Source organism: Mangifera indica, chromosome 19, assembly GCF_011075055.1.
Source record: "Mangifera indica cultivar Alphonso chromosome 19, CATAS_Mindica_2.1, whole genome shotgun sequence".
Classification (NCBI taxonomy): Eukaryota; Viridiplantae; Streptophyta; class Magnoliopsida; order Sapindales; family Anacardiaceae; genus Mangifera; species Mangifera indica.
Genome location: NC_058155.1, coordinates 10,654,538 through 10,676,405, shown reverse-complemented (window position 1 = coordinate 10,676,405; position 21,868 = coordinate 10,654,538). Strand labels below are relative to the sequence as shown.

Below are 21,868 nucleotides of genomic sequence, written 5' to 3'. Positions count from 1 at the left end.
CTGCACTATGGAATAACTTAATTTTTGTTTATAGCTAAAACATATCTAATTGTATTTAAAACATTGTTGTCTTGATGTTATTGGTCCAATAATAAAACAAATTCAACGTGTACGCTGTGTTATATTATTGAGGATCAATATTATAGGTCAAGATATTTATTATTTACAAGTCACCGAAGAGAAGAACAACTTGCTGCTGTGAGCTTGAGGAATCATTATGCAAAGAAATTTTGACATAATATTTGGGGAACAATTTGTAAATAATAAAGTGAACAATTAAGGAAGGCTAAATGGAACTCAGGGTTTAATGTAATTATCGAATCAGAGATCGATCAGGCTAAGGCGACGTCTCTTTTCAAGTGGGATAGTGACACGTGTTGATGGTTAAATTATAATTCCGAAACTAGACTTTGTTTCTATCTGTTTTAAAGTTGAAGTGGTGCAAGCAAATTTTGCCAATAAACAGGAACATTCGTGGCATTATGTACATTCAAGGTTAGAATAAATAGTAATGGACATTTGGACTGAACCAATATCCACGTAGCTACGCTTTTATTAGCTAATCACATCGCTTATTATTTTCAAGAGCAGCCTGCCAACTTGAAAGAATTTGTATATTAATATATCGGAAGGATTAACCTGTAAGATTTATGGCTCATACACAACCCTTCAACCTAAACTTCATGTCTGGTGCTCCCACCCATGTAATGAGAATCATGCAAGTAAAAAGAAGGAAAGTTAAGAAACCTTTTATATTGAAAGACTTCCTTTGGAAGGAGTAGAAGAGATGGAAATAGTTTTAGCCGAGAGGGGAAAAAAAAAAAAAAGAAAGAAAGAAAGAAGGAGAAGCAACTAGATAGAAAAGAGAGAGAATGAAGATTTTGGTTGAAACAACCGAAAGTTTTCTTCCTCTTGTGTACACTCTTGCATTTACCTTTGTGTGTGTGTGTTACGGAGAGCTATGATGAGGCAATATCAAGTGAACACAAGGCTAAATGTTTAGAAGTTGTGCAAGAAGAAATGAAGTCTTTGCACGGTAATCATACTTCTGAGCATGTGAAGCTGCCAAAACAAAGAAGGGAACTAAAAAACAAATGGGTATACAGGCTGAAGACTAAAGAAAATAGCTCATAGCCATGGTAAAAGACAAAATTAGTTGTAAAGGGCTGTGGTTAGAAATAGGGGATTGATTTTTGAAGGCCAAAGGGCTACGTCCCACCCAAGGTGTGCTGCATTCTCAAGTTTCCCCCTTTTAACTTTGATAATATCAAATACCTATCTATGAATAGTTAAAATTAACGATAATAAAGGTAAAATCATCATTTTCTCTAGAATATTAAAAATAAACTATAGTACAATCTTTTTTTACCCCCCTAAACTTTAAAAACTAAAAGTTTCCCTCAGCCTAAGTTTTAAAAAATGACAGTTTCACTCTAGGGTTTTGTTTTGAAATCTTTATTTAAAAGTTTAGGGTTTCCCTAGCCTAAGTTTTAAAAAATTAGAGTTCAGTTTTACTCTAGGGTTTTATTTGATATTAGGGGGCAAAAAGAGATAAAATTTTAAAGGGTTAGAGTTCCGTTAATTTTAACTACTCATAGGTGGGTATTTGATATTATCAAAGTTAAAGGGGAGAAACTTGAGAATGTAGCATACCTTGGGTGGGAAATAGTCCTTTGGCCATTTTTAAAAGATATATTTTCTTGTGTTTAAGGCTGTTCTTGGTTTGACAACCAATCTAAACTTGGAGATTGAACAACTAGTTGTTAATTAATTCATGGTGATTTAGAAGAAAAAATTTTTATGGAGCAGCTTAAAGTGTTTAGTGCGGACAATAAAGAGCACCTAATGTCTAAGCTGACGAAGAGCTTAGACATGGGTTTAAGCAAGCACCAAGGCAATAGCAAGAAACTTTGATTCATTCATGGTTGACCCTGGATATGGTAAAGCTCCTAATATGCAGATGAGTTACGAGAATGATGGATTCCTCTGCTTGGGCCTGATGGTAAGATTTATTGAGTGGTCACACCCACGTTATGAGAACCATGCAAATAAAAAAGAAAAAAAATGAATTTTTTTTTACATTAACAGACTTCCTTTGGAAGCCTTAGAGTAGAAGAAACGAAAAAGCAGTTTTAACGGAGAGACAAAAGAAAAAAAAAGGTGACGAGGGATTCAACAGATAGAAAAGAGACAAAAAGTTATAGAAGAAAAGAGGGATTTTGGTCCAAACGACCAAACATATTCTTCCTGCATATAGTATCGCATCTACTTTTGTGTGTGTGTTTTGGACATTTCTCGTGTATTGTCTCTGTTTATGACATTAATTTGTGGTGGTTGTGGCTTACACCAAAAGAAAGTTTTTCTTTTGTCACTTTCTCTTCCTGGATTTCGATCGAAAGCAAAAACAATCTTAAAGTAAGACATAACAAACAAGCATAAGGCTTTGTGTAAGAAGAAAAACTTGGATTCTTACCTTGTGTTTCTGTTGTATTTTTGATAATGTTGCCGCGGACCATTACAGATAAAACAATACTTACGAGATTGTTCGTATTCAAACAACAAATTTTTTTATATTGAGGATTTAGAGTGTAGATAAAACAAGCATCGGGCTTTCTTTCTTTTGCATTGAAAAGATTCGATATAAGTTAGTTGATTTTGTGTAATATTAGTTTTTGAATTTTATACTTATAAACCTAATATATTTTCGATATAGTTTTAGAACACGAGCTAAACGATAGATCTAACAGTTTAAAGTGTTATTAGATATAAGTGATAATATATTCATTCAAAAAAGACTCAACCAAATGGTTAGCCTAACAATCTATGACGGTTACATTTGAGAGAGAGTGTTAAAGACTAAAATCTCACATCTAATAAATACAATAAGTGATATATAAGTATGAAAGATTGAACTTTAACATAAGTCAATTAATTTTATATAATATGAGTTTTCGATTTTCACACTTATATACTAATATAATCTTGACAATTAGAGATAGAACAAGATTATTTTTTTTTCATAATTTGCATATTTTACGTTGAGAAAAGTGAGAATGAACTTCTTTATGTTTTTGTTATATAGCAAAATTTTTTCGATATATTTAAATTAGAGATAAAATAATATTTAATCATATCATAATATATTATTATTTATATATAATATTAAACATATTATTTATTTATCCATATAGATTTATTTAGGGTTGGATTTGAGCCGCTTGATTTACATATAATTGAGCTCGAGTTCGAGCTAGTGAAAGCCAAACTTGAACTCAGTTTGACTTATTTTTCGTTATTAAAACGACGTCGTTTTAATACATATTAGTTAAAACGACGTCGTTTTAACTAATATTAATCAAAACGATATCGTTTTATATCAAATTTTTTAATTAAAAAATTTGATGAATAATTCGAGCTCGATTAGAACTTATTTTAGACTTATTTGAACTGAATTTAAATTCTAATAGGTTCGATTTGAGTCCAACCCTAGATTTATTATATCATCAAAGATGAAACACAAAAACCTAGAAAAGGCCATGGCCCATGCTCCTGTACTCATCCACATCGCAAGTCAAAATCACCGCTTCGAACGCGGATAAGATATTAGTCCTCTAAATTCTGATTGAAGTGGAAATCAATTATTTCTGTCCCTTTGTAATATGAATCTTAAAATAAACGTTATAGTTGCTTAAATCTTTTCAAAGCCCTGACGTTCAGACAACAGTTTATGAGTCTGAATGCTTTTGTTTGTTTAATAATGATGAAGCCAAACAAAATTGGTCTTGTCTGGATCGTCATCGTCATTGTTCAGACAAAACCAACTTCATCTAGATGATAAAGATTCAAATAAAGAGTTTCGACTCTTCATTTAGATTTTGCTTAGATTCTATTAAATCCAGATTTTATTGGTCTGATATTGTACACTAGAGGCAGAAATGACACCGGGAGAGAGAGAGATCAACTATCATTGGCCAGAAATTCGTCAATGAAATTGAAAACCCTAGATTAGGGGGAAATATCACATTACAAAACTTAATTTTAGCATAAATTATTAGTTTTTCAAATTAAATGAATAAAATGATATAAACTTTAAATATTATTATTAAATGACGATTTTACCCTTAACCTTAATTTTGAGAAGAAATTATTAGTTTTTTAAATTATAGATAGTGTTTAAATTTTTGAAAATTAGAGATGAGAGTTTAGGATTTCATCACACCTTAGGTGGTAATAAGTCTTTCGGCCGAAAGAAATTGGGTCGGTGGTATTGGGGGAAGGACTTGTCTTCTAATTCCAATCTTAAAGTCTCTACATGTATATTTTCATTACTTTTATGTTACTTCATTTGCTTATACACAGATTGGGCTTGACTCCGCTTTCTGTCTTTCCTTCTTGAAGAAGAAAATGATCAGATTTGACAAATGGGTGCTGGTGGGTTGGATTTTGAACCAAAGCTGACAGAATTTTCTTAGATTAGGTTGATTCAAAGTAACTTCTGAAACTTGATTTGCCTTTTAACTTGCTCGAATTCCTTTGGTCTTCACTTTTTCTTCAGCTTGGTGTTGACTGTTGAATGCCGGTAGATCTAGAAGGATTGAGAGTCGGAACATTATTAAATACTTTGCGCATTCTGGAATCAGAAGTGTTTAATACCAAATTCATCTAGATGGATTCCTGGAATGGAAATTCAAAATATGAGATCAAACTGCAAAACACCCATTTTTGAATTTTTAATTGGGTATTTAGAAAATATATAATCATATGGTTGAATGTTATATTTATATTTAATTCAGAATCACTTATTAACGTATCATCTGAATATCTAATTGAATTTTCAAAATTGAATTTAGTCACAAATTACAAGTGCAATGTCATGTGATGGGGTCAGATCAGTGACAGTGAATATTCGAGATTAAAATGAAAAAAATGAGTGTTTTGGGTAGAAAAGAAAGCCATTTGCCTAATTACTTCAACATGGTCAATGCGTGTTTAACATGTTAATAGGAGTAGGAAATTACGGGCATCCTTAATTTCTGGATGATACATGCATTCCACATTTTGCACTTTCCCACATGAACCTACTCTCAATTTTCTTTTTCATTGGATTCTTCATCCAAACTTTTATAATATAACTGAATTTTAGGGCTATATATGAACTCCTGTTTAGACAAATTAATCTCCCTCTAATCTATTTACTTTGTACAGCGATGCTCATGTAAATTATAAGCTTACCATGGCATGTTTTGGTAAGACATCAAAGTTGCTAGATATTTACTTAATTTGTTACGGAGATTTTATAATTATTTAATACAATAAAATTATGTATGTATACTTAAATGTGTTTTAATATGAGAGAAAATAATAATTTATTATCCAAGTTTTGTTAAAATGACAAATATATATTTATGACAGATAAAAAAACTCAAATATTTACCCAAATTTTACTTTGTTATGACACACTCATATATTTTCTATTAGGGTTAAAGGATAAATTCATTAGTTTATCAGTAATATTAAAATAATTAAAATTTTATCTCATTTTTCCCCATTAATTTGGAAAACTAACATTTTCTCCTTAAAATTAAGTTTTAAAAAATTCATTTTTTCCCTTGAAATCCAGTTACTTTCTCCAGTGATAGCCGACCAATAATAGAGAAGTTTTCGCCCATAGGTCGTTTTGTAGACGATGTTGTTGTCTAAGTATGATGACTGTCATCCATATCTCTAGATGACAAGTGTCGTCCTCATTGGATGACTTTTTATTATCCAAAGTTGGACAACAAGAGTCGTTTAGAGAATAGATAACGTTTCATCATCCAATGAAAGATGACACTCGTAGTTTAACTTTCAATCATGTCGATTGCCAATGACTAGAGGGAGAGTAAAAAAAAAATTAGCAATTTAAGGGGTGAAAAAAGTCACTTTTAAAGGTTAAATGTTAATTTTTAAAACCTGAAGGGAAGAATGAGATAAAATTATATATTTTTTAATATTATTATTAAATAACAGTTTTACTCTTGTATTTAATGAAATATTTAATAACAATTTAAAAATAAGTTGATATTTAAATTTTTTATTTGTCATAGATATATTTTTGAGATTGAATGAAAACTTGAGTAAGAAATAGTGCTTTACCCATAATATGATCAACCAATTTTAAATTAAAAATAAAATAATATTTAATTATATAATAATATATATAAATATATATTTATTTGTATATTTAAATTAAATATAAATAATATTATTCTACTTAACGTATCAAGGTGTAGGGGTCCAAAAACTTCAAAGTCCCCGGTCCCACCGATGAGTTGAGAAATTTCTAATGATAAATATCTATTGGGCCAGACTGGAAGCTTCCTCTAATCTTGACTTCTTGTTGCACTAGGCAGCACCTTCCACAATGTAATCCGACGCTGTTGTAGAAAATAAGTTAAAAAAGACAATTGATAAGGTCCTCTTACCCTCTGCGGTTTTAATAATATTTTAATTCAAATATAAATTATTATTATTATATTAATAAATTTATATATAAATATTTTTATTTATAATTTAAATATATAAAAGATATATCATCATATAATTAGATAATTTTAAAGTAAAATTAAAAAATATCTAACATATAATAATATATCATTTATGTATCTAAATAGTGTACAAAAATATATATGCATAATATTATTCTTATTATATTTAATAATAATTGATAATTATAAATAAATATTATATTTAGATGAAGATAATAAAATAATATTTATATATTATTTTATTTAAATATCATTGATATAATTATTCTAAAATAATTTTATGTTACTTGTTATATTAATAAGAAATAAGATGTATATTGATAAGGGTAAAATCGTTTATTAAGTAATATAATATTATAATAATATTTTATTATTTAATAAATTAAAATAAAATAATCTTAAGCATCGTTTGGTTCCTAATCAATAAATATTATTTTGATAATTTATTTTTTATTACTTATATTATCTTATTTTGTTTAGTTTGTCAGTAATAAAATATTACAATAATTTTCTATTACCTTATTTTATTTGGTTTAATTTTATTATAATTATATTTTTATTTATTAATTTTTTAGAACAAAAACAACTTCATTTTTAATTAATATAACAAGTAATATAAAATATATTTTAGAATAATTATTTTTAATAAAATTTAAATAATATAATTTACTAATATTTTTTATTACTTCTAATTAAACACAATAATTATTTATAGTTAATAAATTTTATCAAATGTATTAATTATTTATTCTTAATAATCTTTTAAATAAAATATTACTCACATTAAACACGCATTATCCCTATGAACCAAAAGCCCTTTAGCATAAAATGTAGAGTTCTTACTGGGTTATATGAAAGGTTTCCATACTAAAATTATAATAATAAATATTAATTTATGTTATTCCGTGATTAGATAATAATTTTCTGGGAAGGAAAATTTAGTAGCCTATTTCAGTGAAGTTGAATCCAGGGTAAAAATTTCAATGAACCATATTTATGAAAGGCCGGAGTTGAGTTGAATCACCGACAATACCATCATAAATGCAAAAATAGCTTTCGACTCAGGGAGCTGGATATCATAAATGTGAAGGAAAATCAGAAACAAACGGACAAATATTACACGTGAAACTAGCTGAATTATAGAATTTGACTTTATATACATTCATACCGCAAAGAGCAAGGAACAAATGAACAAAAAAAGACCAATCCAACAACACAAAAATGGCAAAATCAGTGGTACATGATTCAAACCAATGCATACAACTCTGGAGCAAAAGAAAACCACCTAAAACCACAGCTCCACTTCTCTGGAATTGAAGGGCATTTTGGCAGCCAATGCCAAGTTCTTCTAGAAACCTTCAAGTACAAAATTTCAGGCCAAGTGTAGCAGCAAATACAGATCATCCCTTGATGCCAAAAGCAATAAACATGCTCATAATTGTGATAACAAATTGACATGAATTTTCTACACATCAATTCTGGCAAGCTCTCCACCTCAATCCATGTCCCTTCATCGCCCAATTCCCACAATTTCATGCTCCTTGAAATCCCATTTCTTCCAACTCCACCAATCAAATACAATTTCCCTTCACCATCACTCACCAGCCTCACAAAAGTAACCTCAGTAGGCAAGTTACTATTGATTCTGTCCCATTTTCCCCTGTCCAAATCAAAGCTCACAATTGAAAACGGCTCTGGTGTTGTAAAATACAATGACCCATTACAGAATACGGTCTCTTGATGATTATTGTTGCCCAGAATCGACTCAAAAACATCAAATGTTCTCCAACAAAGGTCCTTTGAATCATAAACAAAAGAGTAATTCCAAGAAAATTTTGTGGAAAACATAAAGATTTTATAACCCAAAGGCGTAGAAACCAAAGTTAGTGACTCAAAAGCAAAAGGATAAGTGGGGAACTTAATGATTCTAGAAGACTTGGTCAACAGATTGCAGACAAGAAAAGAAGACAAGGTGGGAAGGGAAAAGCAAAGGAGGCCATTAGAGGAAGACAAAAGAGTAGAAGGAACACCAGCGGCGAACGGTAACAAACCAGAGAGGGCGCGAGACAAATAGCGCCAGGTTCCGAGGTTGGAGTCATAAAGAGGAAAGTGACGATAACACTGTGGATGAGAAAGCAAGATAAAAGAAGAGAAATTTGAAGAAGAAGAGGAGGAGTATTTAGACACGAAAGAAGGTGAAAATAGCAGAGATTTGAAATGCTTACATGTTGATCTCAAATTCAAGAACGTTTTGAGAGGCAAAAAATAGAGAATATGCTCCAAAAGATCCTTGGGCAGACGGCTCCATATGGCAGGATCCATTTCTGATGACTGGAATTGGAGACTTCGTTGGTCCTTCATGTTCATAACTGCGATGAAGAACCTCTTCGTTTGCTAGACGGCATTAAAATTGAGAAATGAGAAAGAGAGAGGCATTTATTAGCCTTTCATCTTTCTTCGTGAAAATTATTATACTAGGAAAGGGACTGTTTAGTTTGATTAATTGATCTGCAGCGTTGGCACGTAGGAAACCATTGACTTTACTGTAACAGCCCGTAATTTTATTATTCTGCGGGGTTGCCTTTTGCCGTTACGTGTCACTCTGTGGGCCATTTTTTTATAGGCCGAATGAATAATTTTTTTTATAGGTCATTTTTATCTATTAATTATAAAAAAAATATAATCATCTATATATTTATTAAATTTTATTATTATTATTAAAAATAAAATCGTCATTTAATAAAAATATTTAAAAAATTATAAATTCATCACATTTCCCCCCTCATTCGTCGAGTTTAAAAACTATTAATTTTTTCTCATTTTTTTCTCGCTCAAAGTTTAAAAAATGTTTATTTTTTCCTTACAGTTTGTATTTTCTCTCTTGCTATTTCTCTAGCGACTGAAGTTGACAAACCTTCACCCTCTCATCTCCGAGATGAAAACAAATCGTTAGTGAGGATTTATACGTCACACAGATCAGTCGACATGATTTGTGCGACTCACAAATCCTTGCTGACGATTCATTCTCATTTGAGAGATAGAAGGGTAGAGGTTGGCAACTCTCATAGCTAAAGAAGTGGCAAGAGAGAAAATACAAACCTTATAAAAGAAATAGTTATTTTTTAAACTTTGAGTGAGAAAAACGTGAAAGAAAATTGTTAATTTTTAAACCTAAAAGGAGAAATGTAATGAATTTATAATTTTTTAAAATATTGTTATTAAATAACAATTTTATCTTTGATAGTAATAATAAAATTTAATGGATAAATGGTATTTAGATTTTTAATAGTTCACGGTAGAAAGTGGCTTTGCAACAACCTTGGGTGGGAACTAGTCATTTGGCCTTTTTTATATGATATATTTACGAAGACCGAAATATATTGAATATTGAATAATTATTTAGATAATCATAAAACTCTCATTTTCAAGGGCAAATTGAATTTAAATAAAAAATATGGTACACAAGATAATTTTCTTTACGAGTTGAAAAAAGATTTTAAATTAGGCCAACACAATACAATGGGCAAGTATTTCCTGTTGTCGGTTACCAAACGATTCAACATGTAAGGGATGAGAAGCAAGACATTTACATCGTTCAGCCGCACTCGCACAGAAACAAACGTAAAATTCAATCTTAAAAGAGTAACATATACATATCACACGATCGCACAATATTATGCATACCCAATTTAATAAATAATTTAAATATTAAATTAGATACTCAAAACGGAGTGCAAATTATTTTATGGTTCAAAATCAGGGGTTGATTGTACTTTTCAAGAGCAAATTATCCACCTACATTCACAAGACAAAAATGATTTAGATGCAACTGCAAGGCAGGAGCATCAATAGATAAGCTCTATATCCTTCAAATTAATAGATGACCTCACAAGTCATGTATTTCAATTCATTATCACAAGTAAAACAGTCAATAATTTATGTATTTGCATTCGGAAGGAGGGATTTTATTATCAAAAATGCACATCAACCCAATGTCTACACAAAAAAACTGACCAAAAAGATAATGTCAAACAAACAACCTGAAAAAATATGAGTTTCAGTGATTGTACTTATTTGACAAGTTATTCTGCCTATAAAAAGCTGATGGTGATGATCTTAATATACAGATTCGTGTACACAGAAGCAAAAGTCAATCGCTCCAACTATCTTGATCCTGCCCAGGCCCTAAATCCTGAAAGTCCATCTCCATTAGATAAGGTCAAGACACTCAACTAGAATTTGATATCTAAAATAAAATAAATAGTGAAAGGATTCAAGGGGTCTACCATTTCATCGGAACTAGATTTGGGTGGAGACCAGACTAGAATTTGTCTATCATTGCCACCAGTGTACAGTTCCTATAAGAAGCAGCAAACCAGTTAAGCGACTAACACAATATACATAATACATGACCTGATGAGTAATAGACAAACTCTCTTCATTGTCATAGTAAAAATACCAATGAAAAATTAAACCATTTACAAACAGTGAATACCTGATCCTGGGAACTAAACCAGCAACAATTGACGAATTCATAGTGGCCACGAAATTCCAAACATGTCTTACCAGTCCAAACATCAAATGCCTGGGGAAGGAAAAAAAGACACTTAAGGTTCCCATAAAAAAATGTCTGATTCTAATGGAAAGTTGTCCACAAAATTGAGAGAGGTAAAAAAAAAAAAAGAGCAGATAGAAAGATGTTTTACTTTAACAGCTGTCATGCATGGAACAAAGGCAAGAGCTGGATTAGGTGATGTTGCTAACTGTATCGCCTTGCTGGTTTGTAAGCGAACAGTTTCAAAGTTCACAAGTGTATTGCAGCCAGATTCCAGGTCCCACAACCTTATTCTTGAATCAGACCCTGAAAAAGCAGAGATAAAAAAAGAAAACTGTCGTGTGTTGGACTTGGGATAAAAGTTCATTTTAAATTCTAGTTCACACAATTCATGAAATCCGCATGTAATGATAAATACTTGAAACGGCAGTTAGTGAAAAAGATCCAGTAAGCAATAAAAAAAATGCAACAGATCATAATTTATTACAATTATCAACGTTTATCAAAAAATATATTTACTTCAGACAATCTACATTCAAAGCATCACATATATAATATTTATAATTTTATATTAACTCAAGGAAATAGACAAAACCTTGAAAAAACCTTACCTGCACTGAGGAGATACATTCCATCTTCAGTCACTTTTAGACCAGTAACAGCACCATAATGAGCAGTGGCACGATCCTGACTAGACAACATCCCTGGATGCAATCTCTGTTTCACAGATCCCTTGACTGGGTTTCGACCATTGAGTAACTGCTTACCATTTCCATTAGCAGATCTCCTTTGTGCTCCCTTTGGTTTTATAGACAAATTTTGACCTGCTGATGAGGACCTTGATGTTGAAACCTGCACAATGATATAAATAACAACATTAAGATATGATAAAAATAGGTTAATTAATGGAGGACCATGACAAGAGGATGGAAGAGTGAAAAACATTGAAAACGTTGAAGACAAGAGCCTACAGCAAGAGGGGGGACATGTGGATGATGTTGGAAGTGAAGATGATGTGGTGAATGATGTGACAACATGTTTGAAAACATGGCAAGATGACATGACATGTGCATGATGATGTGGAGCCATTTGGAGATCCAAGTGGAATGCTATTGCGTGTGAATCAAAGTTTCCTAGCTGTGAGGAGATTGGTTTAACTCAAGTTTCCTAATCCAATTAAGTTTATTGAATATTTCATTGATATTCATTTCTTCAATTGTCTTAAGAATCCTATTTTAATTTCACTAATGTGGTATAAAAAAGAGCTTTTACGAGTCTGTGTTTTTACGAGAGCTCTATTTAAGTCAAATTAATGTTATTTACTCAAAGTCCAAGTTTCCTAGAGTTTGAATATATTATTATTCTTAATTCTGGGTAAACTAGTGTCTAGTATATTAAGGAGGTTAAAAGGGAAGTGCATTTGTAATGATTATTATTCAATTTTCAAATTATCAAGCTATAACAATTCAGTGGGATTTCCCTCAAGAACCCGTGTGCTCTTAGCCTTGTTCTTGTTATCACTTTTGTTAGTTCAATGATATCAACTTTATCCATCTTTGTGAACGAGATTATATTCCAAACCACTCGTCTTGCATCGGATGACATCAGAGGTCTGTCTAAATGGTTGGGCAAGCTGATGATTGAGATTGTTTTGATAGATTGAAAAAACAAATTGCAATGTTAGCTAAGGCCATGGAAAGACTAACTACATGGATAAATGAGATGCAAGCTGACATATCAACATCACATCCTACACGCACAGCTCCTAACCTACAAAGGACTGTTCTAATTATTCCTAAACAAATACAACCAAGGAGAAAGGCGGGTTATACACAACTTGAACATGAAGTAGATGAAGAATCTAATGGCGATCATAACCCAGAGTTGCAAACAAAAGGGAGGAGAGCCTATCAAAACAGTGAATCCTATAAACTCAAGGCTAATCTTCCTAATTTTAATGGTATAGTAGATATTGAGTAATTCCTTGATTGGATATATAAGGTGGAGCAATTCTTTGATATTATGCAAATCGAGCCAACACAAAAAGTCAGTTTTGTAGCTTATAAATTAAAGGGAGGAGTTGTTGCATGATGGCAAAAGCGTCAAGAACAATTGAAGGTGAGGGGACAAACAATTGTGAGAGATTGAGAATTTGAGAGTCAATGAAAGCCTTATAGAAATCATGGTTTTTACCATTCATTTATGAACAAACTTTGATCCAACAACTTCAAAATTGTTACCAAGAGACCAGAATTGTGGCACCTATATGGAGGAGTTTCTAAGGCTACAATCCTAACGTAACTTAAGTGAGACCGAGGACCAACAAATTGCAAGGTATGTAAATAGGTTGAATTATTCGATCTAAGATCACTTGACAATGCAGAACATATGGTCCGTAGATTAAACTCAAAATTTTGCTTTATGGGCTGAGGATTTTGAAAAATAGTAGACTACCAGGGAGCAACATCAATAGGCAGCAAGAGATTGAAGTTAAGACACCTATAATTTGAAGGAGAAATTTTAAACAAACTAGTAGTTGGGGTCATCATTTGCTCAGAAGGGATTAACAACACTTATTATACTGCACAAGCTATTATCATTAACCAACTAAATAAGCACATGAAAAATATGACATTCATGTAAGACTAATTTCATACATAAATCAGCAGACTACTATTTCTTTACAACATATATGTTATGACAAATTCATGAATAACTGTACATATATCTAGCTTTTATACTATATAGTGTAAAAAAAGGAAAAAAAAAACCAACAAAAAGCAAACCATGTTAGAAGTTTGCTATTAAGATATGTTATGAATGAAAAGTTATTAAGTTAACATTAATTTGCAATTTATGATATAGTTTTGAACTAAGGGCTTCCTTTCACACAGAAAAAATTAGATTATTAGGAAAGTACCTTATTCATAGTGGCACGTTCTATCAGAGGTGGACGTCTCCCTAGCTGAGTCCGGGACTGATCCAAAACATGAAAACATCCAGCACGTCTAATATCCCAAAAACGTATAGCACCATCACATCCCCCTGTTACTAAAACCCACTCACTGGATGTAGACCATTCTACTGTCATTATGCCATCTGTTATCATCAAAACAGCATATGGAGAGTTATTTTTCCAAAAACTCTAAACTAATTATTGCATGCTGCATCTCTTGAATAAGAAGGATCAACTTGGTAGCATATTCTAATAACTGTGGTATTATCAGTGAAAGAAAACAACAATCCATGTAACAAAACCTTGATGACAATTGTTAAAAATGACATGATAAATCACAAATGCATGAACTTACCACGGTGACCCGATAAAGTGTGAGAAAATGCTCCAGAGGCAATATCACAAAGGCGAACTTGAACATCCTCTGTTCCAACAGCAATTAACATGTGGGATGTTGCCAGTGAGGACATGGCAGTTCTATAAACCTTTCCAGGCAGTTTGAAATTCCTGACAACCTATAGAATCAAAATTAAAAAATGAAAAAAAAAAAAGCATGAGATTGAATAATACAAAACACAATAAGAAAGACAAACGAGAATCTGATATACCTGAGTAGCGTTAGTATCCCATACTTTGACATAATGATCATAGGATCCCGTTATAAATAGGCCGGTGTCAATAGGATACCATACGGCCGAGGATACGGCGTACTTATGACCCTGCCGATGCTGCTTGTCGACAACAAATACATTCTTGTGCTTTGCAATAACACCACCTCCTTCATGATGTGTGGGCTGTTGAACATCATAAACACCCACTGATGCATCTGATGCACTCGATAATAAATATCGTCCCTCTGTCAGATCAACCTGATTTCACGGTCAAATATACGTGGGGCCTATAATATTTTCTTAAAAAATCATATTCTTGTTTGTAAATATGTTAATCACTTAATCCGAAGAAAAAGACATCCTATTCTTGTTTGGAAATAGGATTATGGAACTGAAGCAATCTTGGGTTCTTCTTATGGAAGAATTCAGTCATAAATCCCATTCGCTAAGACACCAAAAAAGGAAAAGAATAAGAGTACCTGAAGAGAGTTGATAGAGCCTTTATGAGGGGAAACTATGTCTTTGTAATTGGAGAGTTGTAGAGTGGAGATTCGATTGGATTTAATCCGATTCGTGAAAGAACTTGGGTGGATTTTACCCACTTCTCTGCCTCCAAGTTCCTTCCACATTCTCCAAGCATCTTCGGGCTTCGGCCTCAAAAACCCGCTCTCTTCTTCTTCTTTTCTCTTCTTTAGTTTTTCAACGTAAATCTGATTAAATGATGCAAGTACCTATGCCCTGTCCTTAGAGGATGAAGCAGGAAGTAAAATCTGAATCAGGAAAAAATTACCTTTATAGCCGCCTTTCTTTCTCGTTTCTTCTTTCGCTCCCGCTATTGTTCGGTATGGATAAGTTGCGACACGAGACGAGCGGAAATTTCTCATTGCTTTGTCAGCCCATCAACCAGCCCATTAGGCCATTAGGTTAGTAAAATGTGGACCGTCTAGCCCAATATTTTTTAGCATTTTAACCATATTCGATACAAGTAAAAGTGATACCAACTGCCAAGTGTAATAAAATTTGGTTGATATGATAAATATATTATATAAAATAATACATATCTTATAATAAAATATATGTTATTAATATAAATTATTATATTTTTTATAACTCATCAGCTGACCTATTGGGCCATTAGGTTTACTAAATTGTGGAATATCTAACCCAAATTTATTTGAGCATTTCCATGACTTGAAAAAGCCGCTTATGATGTTGACCAGTTATAAAATTCTATGGTTACATAATGCGTTATAACTATCTTATAATATATAATAATATTATAAGTGAAAATAATATAAATTTTAAAATATATCAAAATCTAGTTTGAGCATATGGTATGATTTAATATATATTATATAATATAATTTTTATTATAGATATAAATTGATATATCTTTTTTAAATTAATGAACTGACCTATTAGATCATTAGATTTATTAAAATGTGAATTATTCGATCTAATTTATTTGAATATTTGGATCCCTCAAAAAAGGTATTTACGATGCTACTATCAAAATTTGATCGTTGTGATGAATATATTAAATGATATTTTATATATTATTATTATTATCGGATATTTTTTATAATTTTAAAAAATATTTATAATGTTTTATTATTTTTCATAAGAAAAACAGATATTTAGTCAAAGATTAATCATTCTTTAAATAATTAAAAGATGAGGTGAGGATGATGAGCGGGTGCGTCATGAGACAGTTAAAAAAGAGAAGGAATCGGAGAGTCTCATTGTCAGGTCAGTGATTCCTTGAATAGATTTACGTGAAAGGACAACAAAAGATGTAAACACCATTACTGATGCTTCTGCTGCGTGTGACAAAGCTTATCACGTGCTCCGTTTCTCTTTTATTTTTTCCTGCTTTTCCAGTTTCCACTCTTACTTTACAACTTTTAACCTTTTTCTGCCAAACACATGCATACTTGACTCTGCTATTTCAACTGTTTAATTAACCGATAGCGTTAACCTGTTTGATTTTCATCGATGCAGAAAATAAGTCGTCATAAAGAAGCTGTAAGTTCAATTTTGAGCAAACACATTTCCGCCATTCACGTTTGAATTATTGCTTTGCTTCTCTCTGGATTCTTCTTGGGTATTGTGATTTTTGTTTGACACAAAAAGACAATGAAATTAGTCAAAAGATTTGTGCTACTGGTAAAAAGTTGCTCGTTGGTTTGAGGGTAAAAAATGGGGTCTCTAAACACTGTGCTCGGATTTAAAACTTGATTCGAATATTGAGTCTGGAATTTCACCTTGAAGCATGAGGAGTTGAGTTCAAAACTTACCATGATAGATCCCATTATTAGACAAAAACGATTTTATTTTAATCATCAAAGACAGCTAGGGATGAGAGAGAGATTGATAGAAGCCAAAAGAGAAAGAGAATATGGTTGGAGATGATAAAATCCATCATTTTTAGTGATAATTTTAAAACCTTAGAAAAAATAAATATTTTTTAAACTTTGAATAAGAAAAATTATTAAATTTTAGAATAAATTTTAATAAAATAAATAAGAATTTGAGTTTTTTAAAATTAACAAATAAGAGTTTAAGATTTAACCAAACCTTAAGCGAGAATAAGTCTTTTGGCCGTAAAAATATTTAAAACATAATATATTTGTAATTTGGTAAGATTTACCCAATATGTTTAAATTATTAATAAAATAGTAATATTATGCGTATACATATTTTAGTAAATAAATGAGTATATCATAATATGTCATCATGTGATTGAATGTTATTTTATTCTTAATTCAAAATCATTCAATCATTTAATGACGTATATCAAATATATATTTATTTATGTTACAACAAAATGGTCTGATTTAGATTCGAAAAGCCAGGGCAGGTTAGGAATTTCACAATTATTCAATTTAAAAAAGCAGTAGGTGTTAAATTACCTGTCACTCAAAATTCAAACACCAAAACAAACAGCCAACAAATTTTCGTACAAATTCTAATATGAAATAAGGAAATAGTTGATCGACTGCAACAACTTTTCTTTTCATCATATAGGTAAACGCCCATGCTGTGTTCAGATCTCTATGTTTATGTTTCATGAACAAGCTTAAATTATTTGGTTTGTTTTCACATCATTATGAGCTTAACCATTTGCTGCATATGTATTTGGATTGAATTTTTATCGGAATACTGAAAGCCAAATATCATGGCTTCAATTTCAACCACTCCTGCAAATCACGTTATTCTTTATGTAGAGCCCGAAGCAGCCTTCTTTTGTAGGTCTCGCTGTTTTCAGTTTTCAGTACTTCACTGTTTGTTTTCTTTTCTTTTAATTCTACTTGTCTTGTTCTTGCTAATCGCTTTCTCCACTCTCGTTCTTGTCCCATAAGTTTCTTCACTGTGCTTGCCATTAAGGATGTTTTTGTTGTAATGCGATGATTTTGGGGTCACATTATTAACTACGCTTTGTTGCTGGTGTTGTCTATTCTACGCTGTTGCTAATGGCTATGCAAATCTCCATTGTTGTTTTCTGATTTTTTTTCCAGCTCATTTTCCACTGATATGACAAAGGGAGCTTTATCGGGTTTCTTTTATTGGAACTTTGCAGGAATATTTTTAATTTCATTGATTATAACCAATTTATCTACAGTAGAGCTTCAATATGTTTCTTTATTTGAAATGAATGGTTTCCGAAATGCATTGCCTTACAACATAAACATGTTTTCATTCTCTTTTTAAGGTACCCAGATGAAAAAGGTCAGTGAAGAGTGAAGTAATAATTTACATATACAAAGGGAAATTCAAAAACTGTTTTGGAGAAGATGTTGTGTGCTTGTTCCGGTGAGCAGTTTAAATTTGAAGACGCACCACAGTCACCCGAGTCTTTGGCTACAAGAGATTTCTCGGCGAGTGGCTTTTCTTCGAGGGCCACAGGAGATTGGGACTCTAAAGTTGAGGATATTCAAGTGGACGAAGCCGAATCAACTCTCAAAGAAGCTCTTTCCCTAAATTATGAGGTGGGTTCTCTAACCAAGATTGGCTTATTAATTATTAGCTGCTCGGTTCTGTTATTAATAACCTCTAAGTTCTTGTTTGAATGCGTTTCTAGGAAGCAAGGGCCCTATTGGGGAGACTTGAGTACCAGAGAGGGAATTTTGATGCTGCACTCCAGGTATTCCAGGGTATTGACATTAGAAGTTTAATCCCCAAAATGACCAGAGCTATTATTGAGAGAACTCGGTCCCAAAACCCTCGTTCCAAGAGTGATAAAGGTGATTTAGTGCCTCCTGGGGTAATGTCAATGCATTCTGTGAGCTTACTTCTGGAAGCTATCTTACTCAAAGCAAAATCACTGGAAGAGCTTGAGCATTGTAAAGGTATTAGCTTTTACCCTCTTGTGACAGCTTAATTGCTCATTGTCTATTTCATTTTATCTATGTAAGATGCAGTTATGAATGATTTGAAGTATGAGAGAACTTTTGTACTGTATAACCATCTTGTGAAGTGTATGATCTATACAATTATTTGGACAAGAAATGCTATTAGGTCTTCTCGGTGGTGGGTTAGACCTTTATGATTCAAGTTTTTGCTATAGAGGATGGTGGCTCCTATAAATGGGACTACACAGGAGTAGGGGTAAGTGGTAGTTGCTTTTGCAAGCCAGAAGTACAAATAATTCTAATACCATTTTTTTTTTTTTGTAAATCAGAGGCTGCTAAGGAGTGCAAAATAATTCTGGACATAGTTGAATCAGCCCTACCTAAAGGAATGCCCAAGGACATTGGTGATAACTGCAAGTTGCAGGAGATTTTTCACAAAGCACTGGAGTTGCTCCCACATCTGTGGATAAAGGCAGGCTTTCTTGAAGAAGCTATCATTGCATATCGCCGGGCTTTGGTCAAGCCCTGGAATTTAGATGACCAGAAGTTAGCAAGTGTGCAGAAAGACTTAGCTGCTACGTTACTCTATGGAGGTGTTGAAGCAAGCCTTCCTACTGAAGTTCAGGAATGGGTTCCAACAGTCCCGAAAAGCAATATAGAGGAAGCAATCTTATTGCTGTTAATACTCATGGAAAAAGTGGGATGTAAGGAAATAAAGTGGGACGCAGAAATTATGGACCATCTGACTTATGCACTATCAGTTACTGGGCAATTTGAACTATTAGCGGAGTATGTGGAGCTGGCTTTTCCAGGTGTCTACAATCGAGCAGAGAGATGGTACCTTCTGGCTCTTTGTTACAGTGCTGCAGGCCAGGATGAAACGGCCCTGAACCTGCTGAAAAAGATTTGTGGTCATTCTGAAGCAAAGCATAAACCTCATATCCCTGCTTTTTTGCTGGGTGCAAAGTTGTGTTCCCAAGATCCAAAGCATGCTCATGAAGGGATTAAGTTTGCCCGTCAAGTAATTGACTGTTCTAGTCATCAAAATGAGTATTCCATAGATCAAGCCAAAAAATTTCTTGGTATTTGTTATGGAAATGCAGCAAGAAAGTCTATATCTGATTCAGAAAGAGTTTTCTTTCATAAGGAGTCTTTGAACTGTCTAAATTCTGCTTCTCTGACTGGGAAGGAGGACCCAGAAATAATGTATAATCTAGTGCTGGAACATGCAGTGCAAAGGAATTTAGATATGGCTTTTGACAATGCACTGATGTTCTCTGATACAGTAGTTGGAAACACAGTGAAAGGCTGGAAGCTATTAGCACTTATATTGTCTGCAGAACAGCGACTAAAGGATGCCGAAACCATCATTGATTTTGCATTTGATGAGGCTGGGAAAATGGATCAGTTAGAACTTCTTAGATTAAAAGCTATCCTTCAAATTGCTCAGGAGCATCCAAAGCAAGCCATAGAATCCTACAGAATGTTGCTGGCAATGATTCAAACACAAAGAGAGCTTCATTCTAAGAACTTAGAAGAAGCAAAGTACCTGAGTTCTGAGGTGTGTTCATTGAGGTTACAGCATATGGATTCACATATATATTATAAATTCATAATCGAGTTTCATCTCACTTCTTGTTTTAAGCATGCAAGATTCAGCAACTGTAAAGCCACGACTGTAATTGTTCTCTGAGATGCTCCTCTTCTCTTAATCTGCAAAGCAAATACACCTGCACCTTGATACCTAGTGTTATATGCATAATTGTGATGCTCATTGTTGAATGTTAATAAATTTCAACTACATTGAGAAATGGCATAATTTTCCCCTACCAATTATCGTCTATCTTTTGCAGGCATTAACAGGGAAAAATTTGGAAATTGCAGCTTGGCAGGATTTGTCTGCCATTTATGTGAAACTTGGATCATGGGCTGACGCTGAAATTTGTGCAGAAAAAGCCAAGTCGATTGATTTTTATTCTCCCAGCACTTGGCATAGAACGGGTAAAATCTTCTCTATAGTATGTTTGTGAACATGACAATATAAATTTTATGTGGGTGTGCCACAGACACATTTGATGTTTGGAAGCATGAAAGTTCATTAGTTTAATTTCCATGACGTTTCCAGGTGTGCGGCTTGAAGCTCAATCGCTGCACAAAGAAGCTCTTGTTTCTTTCTCGATATCACTGTCAATGGAACCAGATTATGTACCAAGCCTTGTTTCAGCAGCTGAAATACTAATGAAACTTGGTGGCCAATCTCTCCCTGTTGCTAGAAGCTTTTTGATGAATGCCTTACGGTTAGATCCAACAAATCATGATGCTTGGATGAACCTTGGACTGATTTTGAAAATGGAAGGCTCCTTAGAACAAGCGGCAGACTATTTTCAAGCTGCATATGAGCTAAAGCTGTCAACACCTGTTGTAAGCTTCGAGTGAAAGTGATTTTGCAGTGATCTTAAGCAGATAAACAATGGAACAAGGGAGCTTTTCGTAAAGGAGTCCATAGCTGATAACTTCGGCTGTTTGACTCACTGTTGATCAGTGAGCAACTGTAATTGTTCAATAGCTTCAATCATTCTTTGTCAATAGCAGAATGTTGATATATATGTTATAGGCTTTACACTTTTACAGGTGAATCACAGAACTATTTGCCTAAAGTGAATTAATGAAATGTATTCTTTTATGAAACCATTGTGGAATTGAAAGAAAAAAGAAATAGAAATCAATGCAGGCATCGTAGAAAGAAGCAGAAATGACTTGCTAACTAGGAAAGGATAGTAACCGAACCAACTCATTGTAACAGCCACATCACAAAACTGAAGACTTTGTCATCAATGGGTTAATTAAGATGTCTTCAGTGAAATAAT

General features: G+C 32.7%; 3 protein-coding genes across 4 annotated transcripts; 1 reads left to right on the top strand and 2 right to left on the bottom strand.

The window, feature by feature from the left end:
• Nucleotides 1–7,569: 7,569 nt before the first annotated feature.
• LOC123203008 (F-box/kelch-repeat protein At5g43190-like) lies at nt 7,570–8,995 on the bottom strand. Its single transcript, XM_044619164.1, has one exon. The coding sequence runs from the start codon at nt 8,892–8,894 to the stop codon at nt 7,773–7,775; it is 1,122 nt and encodes a 373-aa protein (XP_044475099.1). The 5' UTR covers nt 8,895–8,995; the 3' UTR covers nt 7,570–7,772.
• Nucleotides 8,996–10,468: 1,473 nt separating this feature from the next.
• On the bottom strand, nt 10,469–15,455 carry LOC123202591 (WD repeat-containing protein ATCSA-1-like). Its single transcript, XM_044618537.1, has 9 exons — nt 15,129–15,455; nt 14,647–14,907; nt 14,394–14,553; nt 14,003–14,181; nt 11,694–11,934; nt 11,234–11,388; nt 11,023–11,112; nt 10,814–10,885; nt 10,469–10,719 (listed from the first exon to the last, which is right to left on the bottom strand). The coding sequence occupies exons 1-9, from the start codon at nt 15,276–15,278 to the stop codon at nt 10,678–10,680; spliced, it is 1,350 nt and encodes a 449-aa protein (XP_044474472.1). The 5' UTR covers nt 15,279–15,455; the 3' UTR covers nt 10,469–10,677.
• A 2,111-nt stretch (nt 15,456–17,566) lies between these two features.
• LOC123203142 (protein NPGR1-like) lies at nt 17,567–21,689 on the top strand. Of its 2 annotated transcripts, none has more exons than XM_044619330.1 (6): nt 17,567–17,676; nt 18,362–18,638; nt 18,731–18,998; nt 19,331–20,562; nt 20,855–21,002; nt 21,127–21,689. In XM_044619330.1, exons 2-6 carry the CDS (start codon nt 18,444–18,446, stop codon nt 21,435–21,437), a joined length of 2,154 nt encoding a protein of 717 aa, XP_044475265.1. In that variant the 5' UTR covers nt 17,567–17,676; nt 18,362–18,443; the 3' UTR covers nt 21,438–21,689. The 2 variants fall into 2 exon arrangements, with proteins under 2 accessions (XP_044475265.1, XP_044475264.1); XM_044619329.1 differs by lacking the exon at nt 17,567–17,676 and adding an exon at nt 17,714–17,897.
• The last annotated feature ends 179 nt before the right edge of the window (nt 21,690–21,868 follow it).